This window comes from Salmo salar, chromosome 01 (assembly GCF_965601325.2).
Source record: "Salmo salar chromosome 01, fSalSal1, whole genome shotgun sequence".
NCBI lineage: Eukaryota > Metazoa > Chordata > Actinopteri > Salmoniformes > Salmonidae > Salmo > Salmo salar.
The window spans coordinates 22,415,330-22,434,178 of record NC_138291.1 but is presented as its reverse complement, the minus strand read 5'-3'; the positions used below and the strand labels follow the sequence as shown (position 1 = coordinate 22,434,178).

Here is an 18,849-nt window from a genome sequence, read left to right as displayed (position 1 = left end):
ATCCTGTTGTATGCCTAAGTCTGGCTTTGAGAATCTATATTCTTCTCCTTGACAGGTAAAGCACAGGTAAGATAAGATGAACGGTTTATTTCCAGCTCTATCCCAGTTGATGAAGCTGTCAGAGAAAGAGAATCCTTGTTCTCTGCATTGGACCAAAGTATACTCTCAGTAATATAGGCAATTTAAGTGACAGAAGCAGGACAGAGTAGGAAGAAACATGCAAAGGTAAAATCCTAGCAATATGTTGGTGTAATCTGTAGGAACATACAACCCAACAAATTAATGCAACAGTAACATTGTTCCATCATCACTTACAAAACATTTCAAAACAGATGGCCAGCACTTTATTTAACAAAACACTCAGTCCTCAACTAGGATTTTAGTAGCCTCATCAGGAGCTGCCAACTTTTCAACAGCACTTCGCACTCCACCCCCCCAGTGAGTGAGACAAAGAAGATGGAGGCGGAATGGCCTGAATACCGTCAACGTGTTCTTATTCTCCAAATCGTCCTGAAAATGTTTCCGGACTCATTTCCCAGTGGACAAAGTCATATGGGGAAATCAGGATCAGAAGTAAGAACCAGGACAGTGCGTGATGGGTTGAGCATTACAAACTCATTTCACACACTATTCTTCCTTTACAACTGGACTGGACTGCCTGAGCTTTAGTCTGATCTGTGTTAGCTACACTAGCTTTGAACTGTTCCAGTTTGGGCCAAGTGTCTCCCTCTCCAACCCCAGCCACGGCCAGTGTTCAGCTCTCCCCCGTTTCCACCACAGTCCCTCTCTATTCTATCACCTCCGGGACACCAGAGATTTCCTGTGTCTCACCCAGCACCTCCTGGACACCAGAGATTCCCTGTGTCTCACCCAGCACCTCCTGGACACCAGAGATTTCCTGTGTCTCACCCAGCACCTCCTGGACACCAGAGATTCCCTGTGTCTCACCCAGCACCTCCTGGACACCAGAGATTCCCTGTGTCTCACCCAGCACCTCCTGGACACCAGAGATTCCCTGTGTCTCACCCAGCACCTCCTGGACACCAGCGATTCCCTGTGTCTCACCCAGCACCTCCTGGACACCAGAGATTTCCTGTGTCTCACCCAGCACCTCCTGGACACCAGAGATTTCCTGTGTCTCACCCAGCACCTCCTGGACACCAGAGATTTCCTGTGTCTCACCCAGCACCTCCTGGACACCAGAGATTTCCTGTGTCTCACCCAGCACCTCCTGGACACCAGAGATTTCCTGTGTCTCACCCAGCACCTCCTGGACACCAGAGATTCCCTGTGTCTCACTCATCACCTCCGCCAGCTCCAGCCTCTCTGTCTCTGGGAACAGCATTCTGGGAAGAGAATGGGAAAAAGCTCAGGGGGCTTCCTGTCCATAATGACCACTCATAGGTACAGTACAGGGCCAGATGGAATCTGCTGAGGCAATATGTCCACAAGCCTCCAGCTATCGTTTAGAAATAGAAAACAATTTAAAATCAAACATGCTGCCACAAAGAGCATAAATGAATCATGTTGTGATTAAATATGCAGTGTTAAAAAGAAGATTCCATCAGACCATACTAACACTGTAGATGAAAGTAACTTAGAAAATTCAGTTGTCATGTCCTCTCAGATCATTGGCCGTGGAACGGAGACGAGGCGAATAAACAATTGAAGACTTTCGACTAGAGATGTTGCCCCAGATGCCCTCAGCAACACCATGGGTTTTCACAGTAAGCATAATACAGAACCCAACTTCAAGAGCATCAGATCACATCGCAGCACCCACATACCCAGTACAGATGCTTCAGCGCCAGGTAGCTGCTCTTCAAGCTGTCTCTTTACCCGCTGCAGTTACATAAGTTATCATGCCTCATCTTCCTATGACACCCCAATGACTCATAATTGCTGTTCTCTTCTTTTGTTCTCCGGCCCTACAGCCAGCCTACCTACACTCCTCACAGGCATGGATGGAACGGGGAGTGAGGGGGAGTGAGAGAGAGAGAGTCATGAGCAGTTTTGTATAGAGCTGGTCATGGATGAACTGAGAGTTCACTTAATGCGGCATGTAACAAAGAGAGTGTAGAGCAAGACAGAGAGAGAGAGAGATTAAAGTGTGAACCGTAGCAGGAGGAGGGGTAGAAATATTGCTTACTCGATTCCTTTGTGGCAGTGCTTCCTCCGGAATTGGAATACATTCCTGACTACTTTCTCCACCAGCTTGAAGGGCTGCTTGATTTGGGGCTGAGCCAGAGGGGTGAAGTGCACCACACCCAGGTCCACCTACACACACACGCAGGAAACACAAGCAGCAGGGGGTAAAATATATCTGTACGTAACACTGAAGGGGCAGATGAAGTGGCCACCTGGCCAGGCGCCATTGACATCGGTCCCGAGTATACTACTAGCCAATGTCCAGTCTCTTGACAACAAGGTAGATGAAAGTCGAGCAAGGGTTGCCTTCCAGAGACAGAGATTGAAACAGAGAATGTTACATGGAAACATGGCTCTCTCGGGATATGTTGTCGGAATCGGTTCAGCCACCGGGCTTCTCCATGCATCGCGCCGACAGAGATAAACACCTCTCTGGGAAGAGGAAGGGTGGGGGTGTATGCTTTATGATTAACGACTCATGGTGTAATCATAACAACATACAGGAACTCAAGTCCTTCTGCTCACCAGATCTAAAATTCCATACAATCAAGTGCCGGCCATTTTACCTACCGAGAGAACTCTCGTCAGTTATAGTTACAGCTGTGTACATCCCCCTCAAGCTAACACCAAGACGGCCATCGAGGAACTTCACTGGACTATATGCAAACTGGAAACCACACATCTTGAGGCTGCATTTATTGTAGCTGGGGATTTTAACAAAGCAAATTTGAGAACAAGTCTACCTAAATTCTTCCAGCATATTGATTGCACTATGCTCATGCGCAATACCCTCGACCACTGCTACTCTAACTTCCGAGATGCATACAAAGCCCTCCCTTCGGCAAATCCGACTACGACGCCATGTTGCTCCTTCTGTCTTATAGGCAAAAACTCAAATAGGATGTACCAGTGACGAGAACCATTCAACACTGGTCCGACCAATCGGAAGCCAAGCTTCAAGATTGTTTTGATCACGCAGACAGGAATATGTCCTGGTCAGCCTCAGAGAACACGACTGCGTAGCCATGCACACCTCCAACTCAATCATCAAGTTTGCAGACGACACAACGGTAGTGGGCTTGATCACCAACAACGACGAGACGGCCTACAGGGAGGAGGTGAGGGCCCTCGGAGTGTGGTGTCAGGAAAATAACCTCTCACTCAACAAAACAAAACAAAGGAGATGATTGTGGACTTCAGGAAACAGCAGAGGGTGCACCCCCCTATCCACATCGACGGGACAGCAGTGGAGAAGGTGGAAAGTTTTAAGTTCCTGGGCGTACACATCACAGACAAACTGAAATGGTCCACCCACACAGACAGTGTGGTGAAGAAGGGTCAACAGCGCCTCTTCAACCTCAGGAGGTTGAAGAAATTTGACTTGTCACCGAAAACACTCACAAACTTTTACAGATGCACAATCGAGAGCATCCTGTCGGGCTGTATCACCGCCTGGTACGGCAGCTGCTCCGCCCACAACCGTAAGGCTCTCCAGAGGGTGGTGCGTTCTGCACAACGCATCACCAGGGGCAAACTACCTGCCCTCCAGGACACCTACACCACCCGATGTCACAGGAAGGCCAAAAAGATCATCAAGGACATCAAACACCCGAGCCACTGCCTGTTCACCCCGCTATCATCCAGAAGGCGAGGTCAGTACAGGTGCATCAAAGCTGGGACCGAGAGACTGAAAAACAGCTTCTATCTCAAGGCCATCAGACTGATAAACAGCAATCACTAACTCAGAGGCTGCTGCCCACATTGAGACCCAATCACTAGTCACTTTAATAATGTTTCATATCTTACATTACTCATATCACATGTATATACTGTATTTTATACCATCTATTGCACCTTGTTTATGCCGCTCGGCCATCGCTCATCCATATACTTACATGTACAAATTCTCATTCACCCCTTTAGATGTGTGTGTATTAGGTAGTTGTTGGGGAATTGTTAGATGACTTGTTAGATATTACTGCCTGTCGGAACTAGAAGCACAAGCACTTCGCTACACTCGCATTAACATCTGCTAACCATGTGTACGTGACCAATAAAATTTGATTTGAAGAGGATCCACTCATGGGAGCAAAGCGAGTGGAAGACGGGAAAGAGGGGGATGAAAAAAACAGGTGACATGCGATGGATGGCAAGCCTGTTCCGGTTGCCACAGTAACACCTGTGCGAGAAAAAAGCCAGCCCTCTTCCTGTCACGCTGCCACTTAGCAGGCGCCGTTCAATACCAGAGAGCCTGATGAGACATGAGGTGACACGTTCAAACACACTTCTCCCCTTTATCTCTATTGTTTCTGAGGGGGAGTCCAGCGGCTCAGCCCAGCGGCTCAGCCCAGCGGCTCAGTCTCAGACCCAGTGGAATGGAGGAACCAGGCAGGGGGAAACAGGAGGCAGGGCTGGCCCAGCACACAGCTCTTCCTCGAGGCTACTGTGGAATCCTGGCTGTGGTTCACCTCTCAAGCCACCTCTCTGCCTCCCGATCCCGCTGTCAGAGCTAAGTTGATATGACAAACAGTTGAAGTAATCGTGCCAGAATCAGCAGAGCCTAGTCCAACTCAGAGCTCTCTCCTCCTCCCAAACTCACCCTCATTCTCTCTCCCTCACTGGCTCTTTCTCTGCTTGTCCAACCTCTCTCTCAGGGTAATAAAGGGATTGTGCTCAAAGACCCACAACACACAAAAAGGACAACTCTTCTTTAGGTGGATCTGTGAATGTGCAGTAGGAGGGAAGGCTGCCTCCCTCATATGAGACTACCAGGGGGTCTAATGCAGTGACCCCCCTCCTCACCTCTCAGATCAGGAGGGGGGTCTAATGCAGTGACCCCCCTCCTCACCTCTCAGATCAGGAGGGGGGTCTAATGCAGTGACCCCCCTCCTCACCTCTCAGATCAGGAGGGGGGTCTAATGCAGTAACCAACCTCACCTCTCAGATCAGGAGGGGGGTCTAATGCAGTGACCCCCCTCCTCAGCTCTCAGATCAGGAGGGGGGTCTAATGCAGTAACCAACCTCACCTCTCAGATCAGGAGGGGGGTCTAATGCAGTAACCAACCTCACCTCTCAGATCAGGAGGGGGGTCTAATGCAGTGACCCCCCTCCTCACCTCTCAGATCAGGAGGGGGGTCTAATGCAGTGACCCCCCTCCTCACCTCTCAGATCAGGAGGGGGGTCTAATGCAGTGACCAACCTCACCTCTCAGATCAGGAGGGGGGTCTAATGCAGTGACCCCCCTCCTCACCTCTCAGATCAGGAGGGGGGTCTAATGCAGTGACCCCCCTCCTCAGCTCTCAGATCAGGAGGGGGGTCTAATGCAGTGACCCCCCTCCTCACCTCTCAGATCAGGAGGGGGGTCTAATGCAGTAACCAACCTCACCTCTCAGATCAGGAGGGGGGTCTAATGCAGTGACCCCCCTCCTCACCTCTCAGATCAGGAGGGGGGTCTAATGCAGTGACCCCCCTCCTCACCTCTCAGATCAGGAGGGGGGTCTAATGCAGTGACCCCCCTCCTCACCTCTCAGATCAGGAGGGGGGGTCTAATGCAGTGACCCCCCTCCTCACCTCTCAGATCAGGAGGGGGGGTCTAATGCAGTGACCCCCCTCCTCACCTCTCAGATCAGGAGGGGGGTCTAATGCAGTGACCCCCCTCCTCACCTCTCAGATCAGGAGGGGGGTCTAATGCAGTGACCCCCCTCCTCACCTCTCAGATCAGGAGGGGGGGTCTAATGCAGTGACCCCCCTCCTCAGCTCTCAGATCAGGAGGGGGGTCTAATGCAGTGACCCCCCTCCTCACCTCTCAGATCAGGAGGGGGGGTCTAATGCAGTGACCCCCCTCCTCACCTCTCAGATCAGGAGGGGGGGTCTAATGCAGTGACCCCCCTCCTCAGCTCTCAGATCAGGAGGGGGGTCTAATGCAGTAACCAACCTCACCTATCAGATCAGGAGGGGGGTCTAATGCAGTGACCCCCCTCCTCACCTCTCAGATCAGGAGGGGGGTCTAATGCAGTGACCCCCCTCCTCACCTCTCAGATCAGGAGGGGGGTCTAATGCAGTGACCCCCCTCCTCACCTCTCAGATCAGGAGGGGGGTCTAATGCAGTGACCCCCCTCCTCACCTCTCAGATCAGGAGGGGGGGTCTAATGCAGTGACCCCCCTCACCTCTCAGATCAGGAGGGGGGTCTAATGCAGTAACCCCCCTCCTCAGCTCTCAGATCAGGAGGGGGGTCTAATGCAGTAACCAACCTCAGCTCTCAGATCAGGAGGGGGGTCTAATGCAGTAACCAACCTCAGCTCTCAGATCAGGAGGGGGGTCTAATGCAGTAACCAACCTCAGCTCTCAGATCAGGAGGGGGGTCTAATGCAGTAACCAACCTCAGCTCTCAGATCAGGAGGGGGGTCTAATGCAGTAACCAACCTCAGCTCTCAGATCAGGAGGGGGGTCTAATGCAGTAACCAACCTCAGCTCTCAGATCAGGAGGGGGGTCTAATGCAGTAACCCCCCCACCTATCAGATCAGGAGCCAGACCTACAGCTCAGTCTGAGAAGTGAAGTGGAGCTATGGACCAATGATACAGCAGCACCAGTGAGACACTGGGCAACAGAGCGGAGCATTGTAGCCTGCCTAGCTGCCTGCCTTCACCTGGTAATAACCCCGTTTCTCTGGTGTGAACGCCACTCAAGGCAACCACTGACTGACTGGCTGGCTGACTGACTGACCTGACTGGCTATGGGGAGCAGCGGTAGCTTACTTTGTCCACAGGGAGAAGAGAGGAGGTGCGGGGAGAAGAGAGGAGGTGCGGGGAGAGGAGAGGAGGTGCAGGGAGAAGAGAGGAGGTGCAGGGAGAAGAGAGGAGGTGCAGGGAGAAGAGAGGAGGTGCAGGGAGAAGAGAGGAGAAGAGAGGAGGTGCAGGGAGAAGAGAGGAGGTGCAGGGAGAAGAGAGGAGAAGAGAGGAGGTGCAGGGAGAGGAGAGGAGGTGCAGGGAGAAGAGAGGAGAAGAGAGGAGGTGCAGGGAGAAGAGAGGAGGTGCAGGGAGAAGAGAGGAGAAGAGAGGAGGTGCAGGGAGAGGAGAGGAGATGCAGGGAGAAGAGAGGAGAAGAGAGGAGGTGCAGGGAGAAGAGAGGAGGTGCAGGGAGAGGAGAGGAGGTGCAGGGAGAAGAGAGGAGAAGAGAGGAGGTGCAGGGAGAGGAGAGGAGGTGCAGGGAGAAGAGAGGAGAAGAGAGGAGGTGCAGCATCAGTCTGGGGAGGTGGACACCACAACGCTGACAGAAGGAGACGACAGTCTGAACATACGGACACACACAGACATTTCCAGATATGTGAAAGAGGATACAGAAGGTACAATACGAGAGAATATACAGAGCGGACGAATAGGATACAAACACAGGCAAAAACACACACACACAGTTATGTGGGTGCGAGGGTGTTTAATTTACAGCAGAGCTCTTCTGTTGAGACAACCTGCCCTAAAGAACTACCTCCAGCAGCATATTTGTGTCTGTGGGGGTAGTGACTCACCAGACTATAACCTCCTTTGTTATTCTGGGCTAGGGAAGGGGAAGGGCAGGCTAATTGGGGGAGGATAACTAAAGTGATCCAAGGATGTGATGGAGCCTTTCTAATGAGCTGTTTAGATTCTCTCCCTCCCGTGCCATGCTGCAGCGTCTGGCTGGGCTTGTAAACCAGGACCGCTATCTACTATCTCATCTATAGCTCTGTATGTTCCTGCCTGCCTTACCGGCTGCCTGCCTTACCGGCTGCCTGCCTGCCTGACCGCCTGCCTGCCTGACCGCCTGCCTGCCTGACCGCCTGCCTGCCTGCCTGCCTGCCTGACCGCCTGCCTGCCTGCCTGACCGCCTGCCTGCCTGCCTGCCTGACCGCCTGCCTGCCTGCCTGCCTGCCTGCCTGACCGCCTGCCTGCCTGCCTGCCTGACCGCCTGCCTGCCTGCCTGACCGCCTGCCTGCCTGCCTGCCTGCCTGCCTGCCTGCCTGCCTGCCTGCCTGACCGCCTGCCTGCCTGACCGCCTGCCTGCCTGACCGCCTGCCTGCCTGACCGCCGTGGCATGGGACCCCACTGCTAGACTGGAGCCTAGTTGTCAGAGTAGCCAGCTATACTGTAGTCTATAGGAGTACAGCTAACTCCTGGGCTGCTCACATCACTATCAGTTGGAGGAAGACGAGAGGGCTTTGGACAGCAGTTACAGTAGACTTTCAGGGCAGGGAGAAGCAGCGCTGCATTGCTTTGTGATATACTGGGCTAAAAAGAGTAACTGTGACAGGGGCTATCATCAGAGATGGACTTATCTGCATCAATTGGGCGGAACAAGGCTGACATGAGGAAAATCTATTCTTCCACCTGTCACCTCAACATGCTAGGATGATTTGGGTGAGAGGCAGTCTCATACCTTGGTACTGCAGTGTGCCTTTATCAAAGCACAAACCCAGACTGATGCAGCATCAACACACCATCTGGTCTGGCCAGGTATCACTAAATAATGCCTTTCATTTCCCTCCTGGAGTAATTAGGCCATTTTATATTCCGCACTTCATCAGTGGGATGATTGGAATGTAAATAGAACTTTAACAAACATGTATTTTAACAGGGAAGCAAATCATAATCCCTAATGATTCATAGATGAATTGCACTACTCTAAATTGGCTTGTTATATAAGGATCTACATAAAAATGATCCTGCCCTCTCCATGGCTAATTTAGTCTGACTCTTTTAAACAAAGACTTCAAACATTTACAGAGACTTAACCTACTTTTCCTCTTGCACACTAATACTGTATACTGAATAATCAGAACTGAACTTTAACACTTTCTTTTATTCATAGTCGTTTTCCACACGTCTGTCTTTGTCCCCCTCTCAACGACCGTGACCCAACTCATCTCAATAATATGGAGTCACGCGCACATCCATATTAACACTTTTACATTTTCATATTTCATCTCTATGACCTTCTGGGAGCTCTGCAGGAAGGAACTCTATTACACTGGCTTTGCCCTGTAGCTCTCCAAGTCCCCTTGTCCATTTCTACCTTCCACTCCTTTTTCCCGAGCCCTCTCTCTACCCAATGTTGTGTGAGCAGTAATTTGTCATCTCCCTCTGAGCGTAACCAAGATGAGATGGCAGGCCCTCAGGATGGCTAGCCGATACCACCGGAGCAACCCACATTTCCCCTAACTGCTGAGGTTCTGAGGGGGGGGAGCAGGGAACAATGGAATACACAGCTGTGGAATACAGAAAGTAAAATACAATAAAAAGGAAGATTCCTCCGAGGGGAAAGAGATGCATTAATCATAACAAAACCTTCAGAAGACATCCTCCATTACACAGAAGACATCCTCCATTACATCAGAAGACATCCTCCATTACACAGAAGACATCCTCCATTACATCAGAAGACATCCTCCATTACACAGAAGACATCCTCCATTACATCAGAAGACATCCTCCATTACACAGAAGACATCCTCCATTACACAGAAGACATCCTCCATTACACAGAAGACATCCTCCATTACATCAGAAGACATCCTCCATTACACAGAAGACATCCTCCATTACATCAGAAGACATCCTCCATTACACAGAAGACATCCTCCATTACATCAGAAGACATCCTCCATTACACAGAAGACATCCTCCATTACACAGAAGACATCCTCCATTACATCAGAAGACATCCTCCATTACATCAGAAGACTACCACCTCCATTACATCAGAAGACTACCACCTCCATTACATCAGAAGACTACCACCTCCATTACATCAGAAGACTACCACCTCCATTACATCAGAAGACTACCACCTCCATTACATCAGAAGACTACCACCTCCATTACATCAGAAGACTACCACCTCCATTACATCAGAAGACTACCACCTCCATTACATCAGAAGACTACCACCTCCATTACATCAGAAGACATCCTCCATTTTCATTTTACCTTAATTTAACTAAGACAGTCAGTTAAGAACAAATTCTTATTTTCAATGACGGCCTAGGAACAGTGGGTTAACTGTCTTGTTCAGGGGCAGAACAACAGCTTTTTACCTTGTCAGCTCGGGGATTTGATCTTGCAACCTTTCGGTTACTAGTCCAATGCTCTAACCGCTAGGCTACCTGCCGCCCATTACATCAGAAGACAACCTCCATTACATCAGAAGCACAGGTGGACAGGACAGACACTCAGGAGGAATAGGCACTAGGCAAGCTAAAGCTATGGGCAACTCTTGCTGGAGGGGGCCCTGCCTTAGTGCCTTGCTGCGCTGTGCTGCCTGACAGTGTTTCCCACACTCTCAGAACAGCCCTGGGCACACAGCACAGGCAAACCAAGAACACATCCTGATCCACACCCATCTTCTTCTCAGGTCCTCTGAATTGCTTTCCAAAGAAAACTCTCCAACTCTACAGTCAAGAATGCCACTAGGTGAAATCAAGAATTCCACTAGGTCAGAAGAGAGATTAGGACTGTGGAAAAGATGTGCCTACTAAACAAACAAGACAGGATCTACGCTGTTTTTACATGACATTTAAAAAACCACTGAAATGTCTGACCACTTGGTAGTAAATGTTAATAGAGAAAACACGCAGGCCCTAAATCAAACCAACCCTGGGTAATTTCACATCGTGTCACAACTGTTTTCCCCCTGATGGTTTACAAATGTTCTGCATGTTGAAAATGGGCATGCCCATACATGGAACAAGATTGTGTTGACAGCTACAGATGACACCGTAATGTTAAACAACAAGGCTTTTACAAAATGATGAGCACAAAACCAATTAAACCATGAAATAAAGATGACATAAATTGAACAATAGAATCCCTCATCCTAAGAAAGGACAATCTTTGTGTCCAGTCATGCCTTGGAGCTATAACATGGAGGACGGGGCTACAGTGATAAACAAGGAGCCATGCTTATAATAGCCTGCCATGTCTTCACACATCACACATCTGCACTCCCTGGGTACATGTTAACTGTGGTTTCCTCACCCCCCTCTCTCCCATCCCTGTTATTTATTTATTTCCCAACAGAACATCACTAGCATCAAGGATCTTGTCGGTAAAAACACACTACAGTTCTTAAATAGTGTGGCTATTTGTCCTTCTGCAGCAGCAGCCCACGAGGGCCTGGAGTATGAAGTCTGAAAGGTCAGCAGCCAACCAACTCAGGTAATACTTTGATTGTGTGAGTCTGTTATTGTGTTGGTGATGTCTTATCTGTGGAAATAGTCTCTGAGGGGATATCTTGGGGGATTCAACGGAGGTAGATCATTGGACCAAATTAAACAAACAGGTCAATCACCAACCCAATCAATCACTTAGCAGATATACCTGCCACCTCCATTTTGGTCATTACTGGTGTAGAGAGAGGGGGGAGATCATTCTCCTGAAACTGGCTGTTTATGATGATCTTGCCCATGCAGCAAAATTATGGAAAAACACGTCTGCGTTATCAAGGCTATCATGTCTATTAGCCCAGTCTGTTTTTCACATCTCTTTGTCATTCATGAATCAAGGCCGTCCTACCTGCCCTCCCCTTCCCCTACTAGACGTCCTCTGCAGAGGGGAGTGGAGGAGCGATGAGAGGAGGGTAGCAGCTGTGAGTTTAGTCTCCCACTGAGTGGTTGCTGATGCTGACTGCTCTAGGGAGCGTCCGTTTTGGCATAGTGGACTCGCTACCACATAAATAAAAGAAAAACATTGCCAGAACAGCCACCACAGCTGCTTGGAGTAGGTTTTCTTCATATGGTTATTATTGTAGAAGTGTCATTGTATTATTATTGTAAGCCTATTATTTGGTGCCCAATGTGTATCTAGTAATTCAATCTATATAGTTCAGGATCTACATTAACAGGTGTTCATTAGGCTAGATTATAGATCTCACCTGGGGTTGTAGGTAAAACAATGTTGAATACATTATATTTCCCAGGGTGCAATGGGTTATTCATATTATTTGTATGGTTGAAAGAAACGCAGCAACGTGGTTGTGGAAAGTTATTTGGGGTCTCTCTGGTTAGATAGAGATATGTTGGCCAAAGTTGCCATTTCTTTAGCTTAAACATTTTGGAGACTGGAGGTAAGCCCACTGAAGCAGAACTGTTATTATGATATCTGTGTAATTATGAAAGCAGGTGTATCTGTCATTAGGCTAACATTTAATTGCTAACTAGCTCGGGTTAGCAACGGCTAGGCTAACAGGGAGAATGAATATAGCCAAAAGTGTGCACATTGTTTCAGATAAATATTATCTAGTTATGATAAACAATCCAGTGGCTAGATGCCACCTCTAGCTAGCCAGCTAATAATATGGATCAATATTGGAATGAAGCAGCTCTGTCTTATGATTGATTGCAGTTTGACTGGTAGCGGGCTAAGCTGGAGCATAATACGTTTGCTTGTCTCCATCATCTGCTGCATAAATCAAGCATTGAGTGACAAGTGGATTGAACAACTGAATGAATTCTAACGCAATGCAAAACAAATATAGTAGTACCTAGACGACCCTTCACACACACAGTTACAGAGAGAGTGTCAGTGTAAACCATAGTAAGCTTCGCTATGGTGCATACTATTCTGTAGCAGCTCGTCTCACGAGCCATGTGACGTAGAGAGTCTATTCTACAGCACTGAAAGGGAAGCAGAGCAACCCCCTTTCAGAAGCGCAGACTGAGCATGTGTGGCTCACGACTGGCTAGGATGTCCTTTAATATACGGTTGCTATGGAAATGGATGACATGAAATGGATCCGTACGGCTACAAAATCTCCTCGACCCCTCCGCACCTCGTGTTTTTACACAAATCACTGCCAACAACCTGACGCGTCATAAGGAGATCTGCACCAGCCGAGGTAAGGATCTCTGTTCATCATAAACAATTATAATTAAAAGGATGTTTGCCCTTGTACACTTACTGAAGAATAATCAATACATTTTAAATTAAAAAGCAATGCTGGCAAATGTATGTGAACATCTTAAAAAAATAAAAATAACGAATTGTCTGTCTTATTTCAACGTTTTTTAAATGTTCTAAACAAAAATATATATTATTGTATCAGTGATAAAATGATAAAAAATGTGAAGAAATGTGTTAATATTGAAGTCACTGTGGTGGGGTAACCTTATTGAAGTGTGGTGAGAAGGACACTGCAGCTTTAAGTCCACATACTGAGCATTACAATTATCAGAAAGTCATTCTCCTCTTCAGTAACAGTTCCATGAGGCGCCGGCACAGAGAGGCATGCAAAACAGAAAATACACACGCACTGAAACTAGTGTCTCCTTCTCCAACTACCAGCCAGAGCCATCAATCTCTCTCATCGGTCCAGTTCACACTCTCCTTTGTTCCTGCAAGAAAAGTCTGTGCATGAGTGTGGTGAGAGAGGGGAGAGAGAGACAGAAAGAGAGAGCGAGGGGAGAGAGAGAAAAGAGAGGGAGACAAACGAAGAGACCTGCTCAATTCAATTTCTCATTCCTGTCTCCTCCCCTCTCCAGTCCAGTGGAGCCGGCGCTGAGCAGAGGGGCTGAAGATTGTCTGCTGCCCGCTCTAGCACCAGGATCCTCTACAGCCGTCTGGGGTGAGGGGTGGAGGAGACGAGGTGCCTGGCTGGGGCTGGGTGGATGCTGCCTGGAGGAGGGGGGGCCACGGCAGCAGCAGAGGCAGTGGGAGGAAGATGGCATCTACATGCATGCAGATCTTCGCCTTCATCCTGGCGCTGTTGGGCATCATGGGGGCCATGGTGGCCACACTGCTTCCCAATTGGAAGGTGAGTGCCGACGTGGGCTCCAACATCATCACAGCCATCTCCCAGATGCAGGGGCTGTGGATGGACTGCACCTGGTACAGCACCGGCATGTTCAGCTGCACCTTGAAGTACTCGGTGCTGTCGCTGCCCGCCTACCTGCAGACTGCCCGCACCACCATGGTGCTGTCCTGTGTGATGGCTGCCATGGGCCTGTGCCTAGCATCCCTGGGGCTCAAATGTACCCGCTGGGGGGGCGGCCGGCGCTCCAAGAGGCACGCGGCCATCGCCAGCGGGGGCTGCTTCATCGCCGCTGGCTTCCTGTGCCTGGTGCCCGCTTCCTGGTTCACCAACGAGGTCATCACTAACTTCCTGGACCGCAGTGTGCACGAGAGCAATAAGTTTGAGCCCGGGGGCGCTGTGTACGTGGCCTTCCTGTCGGCAGGCTTCCTCTTCGTGGGGGGGTCCATCTTCTGTGTGTCTTGCTCGGGGAAGAGGCCCGGTCACCAGGACATGATCTTACTGCCCCCCCCCAACAAACTCATACTGCAGCAGCAACAGCAGCTCCTACAGCAACAGCAGCAGGACCAGCACCAGTACTGCTCCCTCTCCCCACTAGACAATAAGACAGGCTACAGCCTGCAGGACTATGTGTAGGCTAAAGCAACAAGCCACTAGCTACTGCCAGGCAGACCAGTTAGGGGAACCAGGGCTTACACTGCGTAAGAGATTGAGGAGGAGACTAGAGCGGAGGGGAAGGACTTTGATGGCGTCTCTCTTTCCCTTTCCCCTCTTTTTCTGTTCTGCAAGCACAAGCAGTGGAGGTATTCCCCGAGCAGCCCCCTTGGAACAGACGGACGGATGGTGAATGTGAAATGCAGCGCAGCCGAGGGAGGAAGGGAAGCGCTGCAGAATGGGAGGGGAGCACCAGCTCAACACATGCAGATACCCCAGCAATCATCAGTAAATCCATTAAGACTTCCCGGGGGAATGGATTATCTGATAACAAGCCTCCCGTTAATTTCCTTTTCCTCGCCAAAGGTTTGAATTAATAAGCAATCATTTAGCTGCTAATAATCGTTTGGTAACCACCCATTCGGCAAGTCGGCAATATTGCTATTATTGTCTCAAAGAGGCAATAACAGTACGTGCAATTCCCTTTTCATAAGCAAGCTACTGTTGTTTTGAACTATCCACTAGATATGCTAGTTGTTGGGACTGATTTAAGAAATTGTCTTATTTTTGGTAGCTAATAGCCTGATTGATATTTGCCTAAGCATGCTGTTTGGAGCCTGTCTGTGTATAATGCAGAGGAATGCCTGTTAGAGACAGACGTATGTAGCCAACGCTATGGATAAAGGCTGTAGTATATTATCCTTCCCATTGAAACTGTTCAAAGAGTGCTGTCAGAAATAATACATAGGGTGCTGGGCTTGGAGACGGAACAGAATGGCATATTAACAAAATCCTGTAACTCACCCTGCAGGTAGAGACAGACAGAGACACAGAGAGAGAGAGAGAGAGACAAACAGAGAGAGAGAGAGACAAACAGCGAGAGAGAGAGAAAAACAGAGAGAGAGAGAGACAAACAGAGAGAGAGAGACAAACAGAGAGAGAGAGACAAACAGCGAGAGAGAGAGAGAGACAAACAGCGAGAGAGAGAGAGAGACAAACAGCGAGAGAGAGAGAGAGACAAACAGCGAGAGAGAGAGACAAACAGCGAGAGAGAGACAAACAGAGAGAGAGACAAACAGAGAGAGAGAGAGACAGAGAGAGAGAGAGACAGAGAGAGACAAACAGAGAGAGAGAGACAAACAGCGAGAGAGAGAGACAAACAGCGAGAGAGAGAGACAAACAGCGAGAGAGAGACAAACAGAGAGAGAGAGAGACAAACAGAGAGAGAGAGAGACAAACAGAGAGAGAGAGAGACAAACAGCGAGAGAGAGACAAACAGCGAAAGAGAGACAAACAGAGAGAGAGACAAACAGAGAGAGAGAGACAAACAGAGAGAGAGACAAACAGAGAGAGAGAGAGACAGAGAGAGAGAGACAGAGAGAGAGAGAGACAAACAGCAAGAGAGAGACAAACAGAGAGAGAGAGACACAAACAGCGAGAGAGAGACAAACAGCGAGAGAGGGAGAGAGACAAACCGTGAGAGGAGAGAGAGAGACAAACAGTGAGAGGAGAGAGAGAGACAAACAGTGAGAGAGAGGAGAGAGAGAGAGAGAGAGAGAGACAAACCGTGTGAGAGAGGAGAGAGAGACAAAACGTGAGAGAGGAGAGAGAGAGAGAGACAAACAGTGAGAGAGAGGAGAGAGAGAAAGAGAGAGAGACAAACAGCGAGAGAAATAGCGAGAGAGAGAGAGAGAGAGAGAAAAACAGTGAGAGAAAGAGAGAGAGAAACAGTGAGAGAGGAGAGAGAGACACAAACAGCGAGACAGGGACAAACAGCGAGAGAGACAAACAGCGAGAGAGAGGGACAAACAGCGAGAGAGACAAACAGCGAGAGAGAGGGACAAACAGCGAGAGAGAGACACAGAAATAGAGACAGAAAGAGAGACACACAGAAATAGAGACACAGAGAGACACAGAGAGAGAGAGACACACAGACATAGACACAGAGAGAGAGAGAGACACACAGAAATAGAGACACACAGAAATAGAGACAGAGACACACAGAAAGAGAGACACAGAGAGAGACACACAGAAATAGAGACACAGAGAGACACAGAGAGAGAGAGAGACACACAGACATAGAGACACAGAGAGAGAGAGAGAGACACACAGAAATAGAGACAGAGACACACAGAAAGAGAGACACAGAGAGAGACACACAGAAATAGAGACACAGAAATAGAGACAGAGACACACAGAAAGAGATACACACAGAGACACACAGAAATAGAGACAGAGACACACAGAAAGAGAGACACACAGAGACACACAGAAATAGAGACAGAGACACACAGAAAGAGAGACACACAGAGACACACAGAAATAGAGACAGAGACACACAGAAAGAGAGACACACAGAGACACACAGAAATAGAGACAGAGACACACAGAAATAGAGACACAGAGACACACAGAGAGACACAGTCCCACCTCCAGCAGAGTGGACTGTATGACAAAACAAAAAGGAGCTGCCTTCTTCAGGCTGGGCTACACACTACTTACTTCATGCAATACGCATACAAAACACTCATACACCCACAGACACACAGTTCACACCCACCCACACATAGATTACACAACCACACAGATACACACAGATACAAAAACCCACACAAACTGTACCCTCTGCCTCACTGGGCTGTATGTGCTTTTCATCCTGCTGTCCGCCTCCTCACTGCCATGGAAACGGGATCCTGCGCCCAAATATCTTTATTGTCTGCGGTGGGGGGTGGGGTGTCAGCCTGCACTTTGAGGTTGGTTAGGGGGGCATCTCTCTCTCTCCCTCCCCCTCCCCATGGCCCCATAAGCCTTGTGAAGAGCCTCCACACATGCACAGCTGCTTCACTAATCCCCTTTATTAGCCCAGTGACAGGAAGCACCAAGCCACTGTTACACCCAGGTCTGTCTGGAAATGCTCTCTTTATGTTGTCCCATATTACAGTGTGTCTGACATGCAGTTAGTGTCACGAGGAAAAAAGGCTGTGCTTTGAAAAGTCATGCTGATTATTAGAATTGTAGATCAGTAGGTAGAAAATGGCGCTTGCAATGCCCGGATAGTGGGTTAGATTCCCGGGATCACCCATACGTAATATGTATTCACGCTTGACTAAGTCGCTTTGGATAAACGCGTCTGCTAAATGCTATATATTATTAACTGCAGCAGTGTGGTAGATTTGCCTCCAAATCTAGAAAACGGTTTGAGGTATTCCACTATGTGACTTGTTTAGTGCGTCAGCAGTGCATATGCTACTGTTCAGCACCTGCAGGGGATTGTGTGGCTGAAGTTAAAGAAACTTCTGTGCCATTCTCATCTTTCCTACAGTACCTGTCAGCTTCGCTCTCCTCTACCTGTTCCACCTGATCTCTCCATCTATAGCTGTCTTTTTCTAAAGTAAAGCAAGGCAGCATTTCTCTCTGACTGACAGGGAAAACTGTTGCATGTTAGAACATGCTGGTCAGCACACACACACACACACACACACACACACACACACACACACACACACACACACAACTCCCGCCACCAACTAATTTGTCAGGGCTGCTACTGCGCTTTAACACAGTCAAGTTCCCATGTGTGTCTGTACACGGCTGAGAGGAAGGGAAGATGTGCTGTCTCCGGCCTGAAATGGCTGCTCTGGTGACAGGCCCTGGCAGTGATGTGTGGCGCAGACCGCGTGGTGTTCGTTCTCTCCCACACTGTTTTTTACAGGGCGAGCAGATGGCTAAGCCCAGCTCGCCACCTGCAGGCAGCTGCTTGCACACTGGAGGCATCACTAGAGGTCCTGGCAGCCTGTTTCATACCCTATGTAGAGAAGAGAGTAGCGGACTGGGCATCAGTTTAATAATACACTGCCCAGGCACCCCTTACGAACGCAATAAAACCATGACAAGAATGTCAATGTGCCCTCGTGAACAAACTGAATACATACCAACACATACACACGTTGGAGAATGTGCCAAATCAACTCCTGTCGAGTTTGATACTGCATGTAGTTCATGCGGTTTACTTTATTACATTTGTTTGTATGTGAATTATACATTGGCATATGGTTTTATGGAGTAATTATTTGTCTTGAGTAAGCTAGACACTTGTGTACAGTAGGATGCAGCTTTCCATGGGTTTTTTTTCAACCGTATTATCCAATATATTCTAAAGCACACAATCATTTCAGACGCATAAACAATTTTGATTTTATCGGGAAAGCCTTGCACACTTGTTTATTTTTTATTTGTTGTAATGTTTAAATCATGCTTCTGCAGAGAACA

The 18,849-nt window shown here is 48.8% G+C and overlaps 1 protein-coding gene and 1 pseudogene across 2 annotated transcripts in view; one reads left to right on the top strand and one right to left on the bottom strand.

Annotated features, from left to right (window-relative positions):
• Positions 1-72: 72 nt before the first annotated feature.
• The window catches only part of LOC106575403 (mitochondrial dimethyladenosine transferase 1-like), a 39,028-nt pseudogene continuing 20,251 nt past the window's right edge, over positions 73-18,849 (bottom strand). Inside the window, exons 7-8 of the transcript XR_014384323.1 lie at positions 2,150-2,277; positions 73-1,346 (exon numbers count right to left, since the gene is read on the bottom strand). The product of XR_014384323.1 is annotated as a mitochondrial dimethyladenosine transferase 1-like (transcript). The remainder of the gene's footprint in view (positions 1,347-2,149; positions 2,278-18,849) is intronic.
• Positions 12,811-14,960, top strand: LOC106575475 (claudin-20). Its single transcript, XM_014152096.3, has 2 exons — positions 12,811-13,014; positions 13,658-14,960. Exon 2 carries the CDS (start codon positions 13,837-13,839, stop codon positions 14,560-14,562), a length of 726 nt encoding a protein of 241 aa, XP_014007571.1. The 5' UTR covers positions 12,811-13,014; positions 13,658-13,836; the 3' UTR covers positions 14,563-14,960.